At 42.2% G+C, this 14,884-nt stretch overlaps 1 protein-coding gene across 1 annotated transcript in view; it reads right to left on the bottom strand.

Annotated features, from left to right (window-relative positions):
- ADGRV1 (adhesion G protein-coupled receptor V1) overlaps positions 1-14,884 on the bottom strand; it is a 1,990,932-nt gene that overhangs the window by 882,603 nt on the left and 1,093,445 nt on the right. Inside the window, exon 73 of the mRNA XM_085632468.1 lies at positions 7,981-8,116. Coding sequence (XP_085488594.1) covers positions 7,981-8,116 — 136 coding nt within the window. The remainder of the gene's footprint in view (positions 1-7,980; positions 8,117-14,884) is intronic.

The raw sequence follows: 14,884 nt of genomic DNA, 5'->3' as shown, positions 1-14,884 counted from the left end.
TGAGAGACTACAATTAAAAATTGAAAATGTGATTGTAGAGAAGTGGAAAAAAGGGACCATGAAATTTTTGACTTACCATACCCACTCAAAAAAATATTTATTAATTTAAATTTAATTTTAATTGCTTTAAAAATGGTTCTAGTTTTCGATTTTTTTTATCTCAATCTGAAAAAAAAGAAAAAAGTATTAATATTTAATAAAACATTTTATAATACAGTACACATATTTACATATTTTTCTAAATTTTTTTTAAAGAGTCATGATTTGATATTAGGCAGAAAACGAAATTTCTTTGCCAATTTGAAAGCACACTTATTACTCTTTTTTTTGGCAAGTGATAATCACTTTTACAGACTGACACATTATGAATCCACTTTTCAGATTTTTTAAAAAGCCCATGTCCAGACTGCTTTTTCAGACCACCACCATGTGTATCCTGGGTGACTGCCTACACTCCAGCAAGGGCAACCAGCCTTAGTGATGCTGAATGTATTTGCATTACAGACTGAAACCTCAAACCCCACTCGCTTGTAAATACTGTGCATGATTATACATGGAAAGCAGCTGGGTGTGTGCTAAGAGTCTGCTTCTGCACCAAAAAATCGCTCCCCCTTTTTCCTACTAATGCAACTGTGAAATCACCAGAGCAAAACGCAATAAATCTCTGCCTGTAATTCCTATTTGCACACAGAGTCATGTTTTCACATTAGTCACAAAACGAAATTTCTTTGCCAATTTGAAAGCACACTTACTGCTCTTTTTTTTTGGCAAGTGATAATCACTTTTACAGACTGACACATTATGAATCCACTTTTCAGATTTTTTAAAAAGCCCATGTCCAGACTGCTTTTTCAGACCACCACCATGTGTATTCTGGGTGACTGCCTACACTCCAGCAAGGGCCACCAGCCTTAGTGATGCTGAATGTATTTGCATTACAGACTGAAACCTCAAACCCCACTCGCTTGTAAATACTGTGCATGATTATACATGGAAAGGAGCTGGGTGTGTGCTAAGAGTCTGCTTCTGCACCAAAAAATCGCTCCCCCTTTTTCCTACTAATGCAACTGTGAAATCACCAGAGCAAAACGCAATAAATCTCTGCCATTAATTCCTATTTGCACACAGAGTCATGTTTTCACATTAGTCACAAAACGAAATTTCTTTGCCAATTTGAAAGCACACTTACTGCTCTTTTTTTTTGGCAAGTGATAATCACTTTTACAGACTGACACATTATGAATCCACTTTTCAGATTTTTTAAAAAGCCCATGTCCAGACTGCTTTTTCAGACCACCACCATGTGTATCCTGGGTGACTGCCTACACTCCAGCAAGGGCAACCAGCCTTAGTGATGCTGAATGTATTTGCATTACAGACTGAAACCTCAAACCCCACTCGCTTGTAAATACTGTGCATGATTATACATGGAAAGCAGCTGGGTGTGTGCTAAGAGTCTGCTTCTGCACCAAAAAATCGCTCCCCCTTTTTCCTACTAATGCAACTGTGAAATCACCAGAGCAAAACGCAATAAATCTCTGCCTGTAATTCCTATTTGCACACAGAGTCATGTTTTCACATTAGTCACAAAACGAAATTTCTTTGCCAATTTGAAAGCACACTTACTGCTCTTTTTTTTTGGCAAGTGATAATCACTTTTACAGACTGACACATTATGAATCCACTTTTCAGATTTTTTAAAAAGCCCATGTCCAGACTGCTTTTTCAGACCACCACCATGTGTATTCTGGGTGACTGCCTACACTCCAGCAAGGGCAACCAGCCTTAGTGATGCTGAATGTATTTGCATTACAGACTGAAACCTCAAACCCCACTCGCTTGTAAATACTGTGCATGATTATACATGGAAAGGAGCTGGGTGTGTGCTAAGAGTCTGCTTCTGCACCAAAAAAATCGCTCCCCCTTTTTCCTACTAATGCAACTGTGAAATCACCAGAGCAAAACGCAATAAATCTCTGCCTGTAATTCCTATTTGCACACAGAGTCATGTTTTCACATTAGTCACAAAACGAAATTTCTTTGCCAATTTGAAAGCACACTTACTGCTCTTTTTTTTTGGCAAGTGATAATCACTTTTACAGACTGACACATTATGAATCCACTTTTCAGATTTTTTAAAAAGCCCATGTCCAGACTGCTTTTTCAGACCACCACCATGTGTATCCTGGGTGACTGCCTACACTCCAGCAAGGGCAACCAGCCTTAGTGATGCTGAATGTATTTGCATTACTGAGTCCAACCGCAAACCCTTAAACTATTCTTTTTTTTATACCAATACACCTTAATTTATCGTGAAAACTTAGTCCATATTATTTTACATGTTCCTCACATTTAAATTTCTCCCAAAACAGAAAATAATAAACACAACTTCAACAAAAAGAATTACATTTCTATTATTCATTTCTTAATTTACCATATACATCTCCTCTCAAACTCTAAACTCACCTTTAAAATTAGTTAGTTGTGAAAGAAATGTGGCACTCAAACAGCAGATTATCAGAGCCAGGATCTCTGTTCTCTACACCTCTCTCCTCTCAGCAGAACCAGATAATGGCAAAGTTTCCCTCTATTTTTCCACACATATACATGTAAGTTTCAAATCTCAGTGCTTCCCCCTTTTTTTCAAATGTAATCACACATTTCTATTGGTTGAAAACCAACCCTTTTCCAAAAGTACCCTTCCCCCAACTTGACTTCTGCCTAGTACCCTTCCCCCAACTTGACTTCTGCCTGCTACCATAGCAACAGCTCATGGAACACTGCTGTGTGGAGTCAGGTCAGAAGTTCGCCAAACAATGTTTAAATTCCACAGAGCAAGAGTGCTTGACTTTTCAAACCTAACAGCAAATCCATAGTACTGTTCTTTGGTAACACATTTTTCTGTACCAATACAAAACATGCTTCTATTAATTTACACATACAGCCTAGTTTTTATTCTAGAATGGTATGAAACAGCCAATCAGTTCTTTTTTTTTTGAAAAAAATATGTATGCCTCCATTTCCAAACTGTCTTTCTTTTCATATTGCCATTCTACTGAAAGACACCTCCTGAGTGCATCCAGTTCTCCTTTGAAGATGTTCACAGTGTGGATTGTAGGGCACAGCTATGTCTTCTGGAGTGAAAAGTTTGCAGAGAAAACAGGTATGGTGAGAGACCTTGCTTTGCCAAATGTAGACATTAAATGGATTGGTCAGAGAGGGTTAAAGTGGCACCAATTGATGCCATTGGTGAAATCCTTCATGCAAATCCAACACCCTGACCTCATAATAGTGCACTGTGGTGGCAATGACCTAGGCACTTTGACTGGGGTAGGTCTGGAAATGCTTTTGAAGGACACCTTTGCACAACTGTTTTCACTTTTCCCTAAAACTGCCTTTGTGTTTTCTAACATATGCCAAAGGCAAAAATGGAACTGGTCCAATCATTTCTGTCCGCAGATTGACAAAGCAAGAAAGCACGTCAACAAATCTGTTTCTGCTTTCCTCCGTGACTATGGTATGGGTTCCATTTACCACAACAACTTGCGTTACGACATGCAAGACATTTATAGAGGAGATGGTGTGCACTTCAATGATGAAGGGAACAGAGTCTTCCTCTTGAACCTTAGACTCTGCATCGGTACTTACTTGTAGGTACCACTAAAAAATCACTTAATAAACACAACGGCTCTTTTTAGAGCCCCCTAATATCTAAACACTTAAATCTGAATTTCATTTCTTTTTTTTTTTTTTTTTTACCGTACGCTTACCGTAAGCTTACCGTACGCGTACCCCGTGATTTTTTTTTAAAATCAATAAATGTTTTCTTTGTACTTTTCTGTCCTTCTTTGACCCCCTTACAAATGTTAGGGGGTCTGTAACTCTCTCCCTTGCCCCCTTTTCAAGATATCACTCTTTTTTACCGGAGTGAAATACACAAAATGGCGGCCGCCGCTTCCTGGTTTCGGCCGATTCGAATGTTTACTAAGATCTAACAGCCAATCAGAATCGCGCTCGCGCACGCCACCGTACGCGTACGGTAAGCTTACGGTAAGCGTACCGTAAGCTGGCTCAGATATATATATTGATTTAAAGGCTATTTTCTCAGAATCTACTGAACAGATTTACACCAAACCTACAAAAGGCACTTCCTTGACCTGAGGACTACCTCTCTGCCAAATTTCTAGTAATTCTGTTCAGCCGTTCGGGCTGTAGCCCTGTCTAAAGGTCCTATGGAAAAATGCATGGGAAAAACGCGTTTTGGGACCCCCCTTTTATCTCAGCCCCCGCTTGACAAATCCCCCCGAGACTTTCAGGGTAGGAGCGGAGCGTAGCGCCCCACCTATTTTGAGAAATTTGCGAGGATTCGTCGACCGGCGCCAAAGTTATTCAAAATAGAATGTTGCGGATTTCCTATGGAAACAGGGTCCTAACTATAACTACCTACTGGCGACCGCCAGTAGGTAATATATATATATATATATATATATATATATATATAGAGAGAGAGAGAGAGAGAGAGAGAGAGAGAGAATACATAACGTGGTAACTGTGTTGTATTGGCCCTAATTGCCACTGAAGGGTTTCTGTGACATTTATAAAAGATGAGGCCGAAGACCCCCAAACCCTTCCTTAACGTCCCTTCACCCTGCCCAATTGTGAGTGATTATTGCCACCACCGCTGTCCCTGATATATTTACTACAAATTAGTATATTTATGTGTGAAGAGATCTGAAAAGATAGGTCAGAAAAGATAGAAAGTCTCCGCCCATAGGTTTGTGAATTGAATTTTGGAGTATGTGATTACTTTCCGTAGTATAAAATGCAAAGTGTGAATTGGGTCCAGTGTCTCTTTAGCAGAGTCAGAACTAATATTTATCCTCAGTGTTATGCTTTATCTTTTGTAAGAGAAAAGGATAAATTTTTACCAGAATGCATAAATAATAACCATAAGTATTTGGTAACTGGAGTACTTGTCAATTGAGGGTCATGTGTAAATGTAGCATGAAGTCCTATGATTTTACTATCTAGAAACAACTTATTCTCTATCTTAATTAATGTACACTCTTTCTAAACTTAGTTGTAATTAATTTCGAGTCTTTTTAAGCTTTTTAGACCCCACCAGCATTAACTCAGTTTTTCCTTTGAATCTGTCCAACCAACTCACTTTCACCCATAAGAAGTAGATTTCATAATCTTCTTCAGATTGATAGCCTCATTAACAATGAGGTGGTTTCATTTATACCATGAAAAATATTGACAGTGGAGAATACTAGGAAAAATATACAGGAAGTATAAAAGAACATCTCTCAATTTCCATGTACATTCTCATACGTGATGTTTGTTTCTGGAAGAGACTACTAACCGCAGATTCATTACTTTATAATATTACCTGGATCTGGAAAATCTTGAGAAATTCCTCTGCATGTCCGTATGTGGTGCCAATGATTCATCCTTGACGTTGTGCTTATATAGGTGCCACTCCAGCATACAGTTCTTTTCTTTCTGTGCCAACCGTAGCAGATCCAGAGAGCTACCCCAGTCACTTCTTGACAAACGTTTTCATGAATGTTGGTGAAATATTTTCATCTATTTTTTTAGAGTGTACTGGAGAAATGTCCCCTCCAAAAACTTTGTGTTTTAAGCCTTGTGGTAAATGTTTCAGTCAGTGTCTGTGACTCATCCCCACTTGCTCTATCTTTGGTGTTTGGGGTCAGACCACAACTGCAAGTCTTGCTCCAACTGTCTCTCAATGCACTGGAAGGTGATTCGGGAGAGAGCAATGAAGCTTCTCAATGCAACACAAGACCCTGCATCAGTCCCACGGATGATCTTGAACCCACTCCCAGAGGCATTCCCATGAATGGTCATCCTTGAAGTCAAAGTCATCTTTGGGTAACTCAATGAAGAAGCAGAAGTTGAAGCCACCAGTCAACATCACTGCACATCACTGAGCGCAACTACATGCTACGCGAATTGCACGTAGCACAGTGCAAAAACACATAGCATAGCGGGCATTTTTTGCTCGCTCGCGGTCCTCAACGTCAAGTTGGCGACCGCGAGCGAGCAAAATCAACATCCCGGCGAGACTTTTTCCTCATTCGCGATCGGCAACATCAAGTTGCTGATCGCAAGCGTGGAAAATAAACCTCCCGGCGAGATTCTCAATGCGGGGAGGTCAGGTTTCTCATTTCGAGTGGCTGCGTATTCTCGTGACCGCTCGTGATGTGAAACTACCAGTCCGTGTTGAGAAAGCTGCCGTTCGAGTACAAATCTACTCGAGTGGCAGAAAACGACCATTCCCACTGTGCATGATGCCGTTCGCAATGATTGCACAGTGCGGCAACTTGGAAACCACCCGAAAATCATGTGTTCAAACAGATTCTCTGTTATACTTTATATGGCTTGTTAATGAATTGTATTATTATCAGGTAGATTGAGTATTGAAACAAATATCAGATTGTGGTATGTATGTGCGATGGATGGATGCAGTGAGTATGTTGCACAAATTATTGTCTCTGTAAATTCATATCTATCATATTTTTATACTTAAAACAAAATTATATATAACAAATAAATTGTTTTGTATTTTTCTAAATGTTAGTGTCACTACTTTTATTTAACATGTTCTGATATTTCTATTGAATTGAAGTTGCCCTAGATTATTTACCGTATGCACAGTGCGGACAAGCATCCGGGACTGTGCAATCATTGTGAACAACATTTCCCTACCGCACTACGCAGTTCACGTAGTTGCATGTAGCGTGACGTAGTGCAAAGTGCACTTCGCGTAGGGCGACTACGCGAACTATGCCCAGGGTTACCCCCGGAGCTGTATATTTCTCTGTCCTGCAGACACAGTCTGCGTGTACATTGCCCCCACCACGGCCTTGCTCCAAACCTTGCAAGATTGGCCATCTTCAGTTGGGAACTATGAGGCGGAGTACGATGGCGATTGGAAAACCGCCGACCACCATCATTGTGGGAACGGGACCGGCTGAAAGGTAGTTGGCGGTCCCACAGGTCAAATTACGATCCGAATGCCATGTACGTGGTTGGAAACATGCCTTTTACCATTAAGGATTGTGCTGCGGCCTGTAAAAGGGCCGCAGCACAAGCCCCTGTGATGAAAGGCATGTTTACAAATATCCCTGCACTGTGTGCCAAGGCACCACATGATGCCAAGCACACGGGGCATGGAGTTTTTTGGGAGGCACCATGGGGGCCCACAGGCCTTATAGCGGAGGCCCAGGGGGCATGGGTGCTCTGCTAGGGGTCCCAAATGTCCCTTTCTGACGTCCTATCTATGGCAGTCTGACCGCTATAGAAAGGCTGTCAGAAAGGGACGTTGTAATTCCCACGATTAGGCACCATCCCCTATTGCAGGGACTACGATCCAACCGACGGTCTGGCGGGCTCCTTGAGCCTGTTGGAAGCATCGGTCGGTACCTGAGACAGATGCATTCTGACCGACCGCATCATAATGCGGCGGTTGGACATCTCAGTTGGATGTCAGTGGTACTGCCACCGAAGGCCTGTCAGTGGTGGTCCCACTGACATCCTAATTAGCCCCTATGTCTTCACATACTAGAATGAACTGATTAATACCGGATTGAACTGTTTGGGCAGATGGGGTTTCTAGTTAATCCGTTCTATGATAAATGCATTATGTTTTTATGTTATTTGCTATTTTCATTCCTGTTCATATGAGGAAGATGTTGGTAACCTTTTCTTTTGTAAACTGCTCCAGTGAGTCATGAAACTTTTATTATGTAAGACTTCATGTCAAATTGTTCTTATGTATCTTATGTTCTTAACTATCATTTCCACTGCCCAGTCTCAGCCGTGCCAGTGTGCCACAAAATAGTTTTAACAAATACTGTTTAGTATCTCCAGTCAGAATGCTAATGAGGATGGAAGCATGCGTCATTATATGGTCAAGGATATACACTAGATTTAAGAAGCTATGCAAGTTCTTACCTCACGCGTGCTCCCCCTGACACATTACTACTCAGATTAGACAGGTGCAATGAGAAAGACTCTGGTCTACTTGAGTTTACAGTCAGAACCAACTGTATCACCTTGCTTTGCTCTCCGTGGAAAAAGATAACAGCACCTGTGGAGAAAGTGTCAAACGTATGGTAATGAAAAGATAAAGACGATATAAAGAAAAGAGCATCAACAAGCAAGACTTAAAGGTACAGCCCTAAAAGCGATTGATAGGTATCAAAAAGATTCACATTACCAAAGTCTCATTTCATTTTAAAAAAAGTGAAAAAATAGCAAGAGTACTGGAAATATTTTCAGTGTATTTAAATATATCTGAACATAATATAAAGTGAGAACTAACTGACAAGCAATAGGCCCTTTGGATTGCAATGGGTTTATCAATTGCCGCACGATCCTCCTCTTTGTGATTTTCTCGCACAAAGCTCCAAGCTTCCTGCAGTGCTCCGACCTTCTCACATACGAGAAGGCTGACTGCTTGTGACTACCCATTCCTATCATGTGTCATGGGATCATCCAGCCTCCTTTTCCCCACCAATCTCACCATTCACAGTGAGGCACTGGCTCCCAGGACCACCACAGAGACACGGAAGCCTAGGCCTACCAGACTGGGTTAGGCCTACTGCTGTAATATGATTAATGTGATTCCTACAAAAACTGCCTTCTACAAACAGTTGATATTCTCCCAGGTACAACACACTAGTCTACACGCAACAGACTGGGTGCATGTCTATTGGTCACCTCATCAAGCAGCTATTTTTCAAAGGACTTCATGTAGGGGTCGTAAACACTATCAGCTGTGGAACCTGGCTTGACCCTTGTCCCTCTTGGAACAGCCCTTGAGACCTCTAGCCTCAGCTGGTCTGAAAGGAAGTGGCTCTGCACAATATATATTTTTTTCTTTTCACCCATTTACTTTGAAAAGGTTTCACGGCCCTGGGACTGAGCTTGCCTTGTTTTAGACAGTGAGCATGTGTCCTGTGTCGTGAGGTATTCCCTGGCAACAAACATTTAACAAGTCCCTGGAAGAAATGGTTGTCTCTAGTTGACAGAGGTAGGTGCCTTCGTCCAAATAGAGAACCTTGCTTCTAGTCAGGGTAAGGGGGATACACACTTTAGATAACCCCTGCTCACCCCATTGGTAGCTTGGCACGAGCAGACAGGCTTATCCCAAAGGAAATGTGTAAAGTATTTGTACCAACACTCACAGTAACACAGTGAAAACACCACAAATGGACACCACACCAGTTTAGGTAAATAAAATATCTTTATCTACAAAACAAGAACAAAACGACAAAAAATTGAACACACACAGTTAAAAATAGGACTTTCAAAAGGTTTCAAGAACTTGTACCATAGAAAACTATGGATGTGTGACTTTTACACAAAGTACCTGGAGATGCGTCAAAATTCACAAGGCCAAACAGCCGCAGAGAAAGGAAGCGTTGGACAACATGGTGAGACTCGCCGAGGCTTTCGCGTCGTCCGGCGTCATTTCAGAGAGATTTTGCACGGCTTCGCTTCCGGTTCTTGCAGAGATTGGCTGCAAAACCCACCTCTGAGGCATTGTAACTGGACGGAGGCACCTTAGGCAAGGACTCAGATGGCAGAGTCCAGCAGCACCAGCAGATTTTCATGAAGTATTTTGTGTCCCTGAGACTTCAGAACAGGAGGCCAGCACACTTCAGGCCCTTGGCGATCTCCTTCAAGCAGGGGACACAGCACACAGCAAAGTCCTTATCCTTTCCTTGGCAGAAACAGCAACTGCAGGCCACCCCACACAGCACACAGAAAAGGGGCAGTACTTCTCCTCAGTCTCTCCAGGTCTTCTCTTTGGCAAAGGGCCATCCTCTTGAATTTCAGGGATGATCTAAAGTCTGGGGTTTTGGGTCTGATACTTATACCCCAAAATATCTTTGTTCTCTTTGTGCTAGGGGCTCTGAGCCCAGTTCAAACCAGTTCTGGGGGGCACTCTGCAAGTGCACAACAACATCCATTGTCAGTGTGAGCCTTGGCTCCAGACACACCACAGGGGGGATGGAGCCAGCATTGTGGAAGGCAGGCACAGCCCTATTCAGGTACAGATGCTACTCCTCCCACCACTCCAAATGCAGATCAGGCCTATTTGGCCTAGTGCTGACTCATCCAGACTCTTAGAGCCACTGCACTGTGGTAAATAAAATCTTCTTTACCGGACTGAATTTCATACGGAATCTTAAAATAAAGTAAAATAGCTCAAAATAACAAGAGGCAGAATCCGTGGTATAAGAGGTTTTCTAAATGGGCTTTATTCCATAAAAAATGGCCGACTCGAGTCGCGGCCTTCAGGTTCCGTCACCACGAGGGTTCAGGAAGTGAAGTACAATACTTTATTGACAGACATGCATTTTTATAATAAGTACATTACAATGAAACGAATGTAGAAGGCGTAACATTTGATAAGAAAAGTGACATAACAGGTATGTAATCGAAACTAGGCGTAATAAGGAATAAAAGAAACATGATTGGTTAGGATTATCAGACATAGGTGGATCTATAAGATAATACTTGACATAGATGCGCGCGCAGCAGCATGACGTGTGAGTGACGTGCAACTAGGGGGTGAAGGGGACTTGACATTTAGCTCTACATGTGGAGACAAGAAGTCTGGGGGGTCAAGTCAACCTAATCCCAAATCATATCTAACATCCTATGTTTAGAGAACTATGTTATCCACAAGGAAGGACTCTCGGACAGAATCTAGTCTATACTGACTGTGTGCGTGCACAAACGTCTAAGTGTCTATATGAGATGCGAGAGGCAGAAAACTTTCCATGGCAGCAGGGCTATGAATCACTTGCAGGAGGACGGAAAGGCTGAGTCCTTTGCTTGTGAGCTAAAGGAAATGTTTACCTAAATCACTAGACAGGAATGCATCGGCTGAGGAGCAAAATAGATAATTCGAAGGTGAAATACAGCTTCTTGGCAGGCAGGCGAAAACTGGCCGAGGCAGGCACCGTTAGCTGCACAGGGAGTAGGACAAAGTTCATGGATACAGATGCGAGCTCAAGCTGAAGCTGTCAAAGACAGAGAGCAGGGAAAGGCTTTGAGGACAGAATCGGGCCTACTTGCCTGAACTGTAAAAATGGAGTAACTTAGCTATATAAAGTCGGTGGCCTTTCATACTTAGGAATCGAATATCCAGCCCATTGATGGCGGATCTGACAGAGAACATGTCGACGGTAGACACACATATGTTTGCGTCTTAGAAACTGGAACTGGAGGGAACATACATGTACTTGTAACATGCATATAGAACCGTTGGGGTCCAAGATAGGGGACATAACTGATCAGGAAAATCCACATTTCCACATTCCCTCCTTGTCCCCTACTTGCCCTTCAAGAGATATCAATCTTCATCATTCCATCGATTTGCTCATGGAGCATCATTTCTTCTTCCTTCTTCTTCCGGTATTTTGAACGAGAACTGTGATATGGAATGCATGATGTGGCACACAGACCACAAATCGCTGGTCCACATTGCAGGCATAAACAACAACTGAAGAGCATAAGAAGGCCAATACCTAGGAAGGATAGAACTCTCCATCCCCAGGCTGATATCACACTCCAAAACCACCCGGACCACGTCCAAGTGCCTGGATTTTCGTGTATCTGGCTTACAATCTTATGAAGGCGTGGTATAGTTTTATATACAGATGGCGAATTTTCTGGTATGAATATGCAGCAGCTGGATCCGATGACCCTGCAAGCTCCGCCCCTATCGGCCAGGATGACGTCAAGGACAAGACGATTCTGGAGAACAACAATTCTCATCACTGATTGTTCCTCTGTCAGATTGCCTAGGGCGGCTATAGTCTCGTTTACTACAGCTTCAAGAGTCTTGGTGAGTCTGCGTATCAGCTTACTATTTGATATGGTACCTATATAGGGAAAGATACCTTTATTGAAATCTACATACTTGTCCCATGCCGTCTCAGTATAATCGACAACTGGGAGATCTCTACGCTCTCTTTTGTGTACTAAATGAACATTTCGATAATAATCAGGGGGAGCTAGGAAAACAGGTGGCAGAAGGAATGCTATGTAACAGGTACCATCCCAATCTAGAGGCAGACGCATATATGCAGTCTGACCACATATAAAGTAAGAATGGCGAGAAGCTCTAAATGAAGATTTACCTTGATCACTATATTCTACTGTAGTAACGCATTGGCTATGGCCCATGTGTATGGAACCAATTTTTCTTACACATAATTCACCCTTAACTGGAAATACTGACATAGTGGGCAGAATTAGTTCAACTTCGGATTTGACATTCAAAATCATAAGATTAGGCGTAAAATTACCTAATTTATACACTTCATTTTCTAAATCAGTTCCTGTTCTACTGGGGTGACCCTCCTTATTAGGGTGACAGACTTTGAATAAAACTAGATTCAGATTTCCCCATATCCAATGTTGTTGATAAACTGCTGTGTCTGGGTCTATGGAATTTAATAAACTAAACCATGCTCCACAGGAGCCATTGTGTGTGAATGGATGTGGAAAGAAAGGCAGAACTCCTTTGTTATTCTGATAGGGAGGGAGTCGGCCGCACACCCAACAATTGGTGGCATTACTAGTCTGATGGGAATGATGTAACATACTAATGAATGTGTTATTGCGCAGCGCAAGTCTATAGGACAACTCATGTGGGGGTAATTCACTAAAAGAATGTTCATCAGTTATATTGAAAGCACGTTTAGAAACAGGATAATACATATGCAACAATATGCTTGCAGTAACTATTAAAAAACTCAAGGAAAACAAAATTAATAAAGTCACAATACAGTGGCTACGCAGTAATTTACAATAAGCATGTCGTTTCATTATGATTCTGGACTCTACATCATTCAGACCTAAGGGATACATGTCGGGACAGATTCAACCGCTTCACCTTGGAGAGGACTTAAACAATCAAATCGTCCGACAGTTTGGATCTGGACCTGAGTTTCTGCTTATAGAGTTCGGTGCTACTGGCCTCAGCCAAGGGTAGCTTTGAGTCAATGGGGGAAGACACACGGGGAGTACTGTTTGTGTCAGGAGGAAGTCCATGAAATTTCTTTATATGGCTGGAATGCACCCAGCCTTTTCTCCCTTCGATCTTCACAGCTGTTCTGGTCGTCAGCAGGACCAACTTAGGAAGCCTCCACCTTGGCTCCAGTTGGGTTTTTCGATCAAAATTCCTGACGAGAACATAATCGCCGGGAATTACATCATGAGGTTTCACCTCGGTGTTGTCGGGAAAAGCTGCGACTACCTGTGAACGACAAGATTGTAGTGCAGACATCAAGGAAGCCAGGTAATCTGTCAGCATATTACAGTCAACATCAGTTATTTTACGCGGTATAGGCGTCCCCCACATATTCGGTGGTCTACCAAAGATCACCTCATAAGGGGATAGCCCTGTTCGAGAGTGTGCTACCATTCTCATGTAAAATAGCGCAACTGGTAAAGCTACTATCCAGTCCACACCTTTTTCCTGACATATTTTAGACAATCTGATTTTTAAAAGTTGATTATGTCGTTCCACGAGACCTGCTGCCTCGGGGTGTCGGACACAGTGGAATTTCCACTGATATCCCAACAAAAGTGAGACATGTTTCATTAATTCGGATGAGAAAGGCTGACCGTTATCTGAATATACAACACGTGGTAAACCGTACCGTGGGAAGAATTCTCGAACTAGCTGCTTGGCAGTAGTTGGGGCAGTGTAATCTGATACGGGATACGCCTCTGTCCAACGGGAGAGAGCGCAGACAACTACGAGAACATATTTGAATCCTCGACAACGTTCCATCTGAATATAATCCATCTGGAGGACTTCAAAAGGATGGTCAGGAGGCTGAAATCCACCCTGCTCTACGGGAACACCCTTTCCTGGATTAAACTGACAACATATCATACAGGTACGAACTTTTTGTTTAGCTGCTGCTCGTAAATGTTTGTTGAACCAAATGTGCTGAATGCTGTCTAGCATAGCCTTCTCTCCTAAATGTGCTGGACTGTGAACTGTAGCTATAATGGCTTGAACCATGGAATCAGGGAGAAACCATACAGATTTCTCCTTCGTCATCCATCCTTGATCTGTCTGGATCCCTCCTAGTTCAGTCCACTTCTTTATTTCTTCTGCTGTGGCATGTGTCTGTATGTCAATTACGTCAAGTGCGGGATCCTTAATTGTCATACACTGTGTTGGTGTCGGAACTATTGGCTTTGTCATGTCTAATGTGCGATTCTGAACAGTCTGTTTAGCTGTTCTGTCAGCTAAGTCATTGCCTTGAGAAATGGTATCAGTAACCTTCGTGTGTGCTTTACATTTCATAATCGATATAGCAGTGGGTAGATGTATTGCGTCTAACAAAGCATGAATGAGGGGTCCGTGCTGAATGTGGGCACCATGGGAGGTTAAATAACCTCTCTCTCGCCACAGCACGCCGAAGTCGTGTACAACTCCGAATGCATAACGTGAGTCAGTGTATACATTAACTTTCTTATTTGTGGCTTGAATACAGGCTTGTGTCAGAGCAATAAGTTCTGCTGCTTGGGCTGACAAAGTATCTATACAATTTGTCTCAATAACTTTAGTGTCTGTTGTGACTGCATACGCGGCCACTAAATCTCCTGTACTTGTTCTCATGCACGATCCGTCTACATACAACGTCAGGTCTGGATCTAACAATGGAACGTCTGTCAAGTCTTGTCTAGGTTTCGTCTTTATTTCAATGATTTCAACACAATCATGAGCTAGTGGGTCTGTTCCAATTACAGGTAATAGTGTAGCAGGATTCAATGTATTACACCGTCGGATCTCTATGTGTGGTTGAAACAATGTCAG

The sequence above is a fragment of the Triturus cristatus genome, chromosome 2_1, assembly GCF_964204655.1.
Source record: "Triturus cristatus chromosome 2_1, aTriCri1.1, whole genome shotgun sequence".
NCBI lineage: Eukaryota > Metazoa > Chordata > Amphibia > Caudata > Salamandridae > Triturus > Triturus cristatus.
Note: the sequence above shows the minus strand (reverse complement) of the source record. Positions and strands in the feature narration are given on the sequence as shown.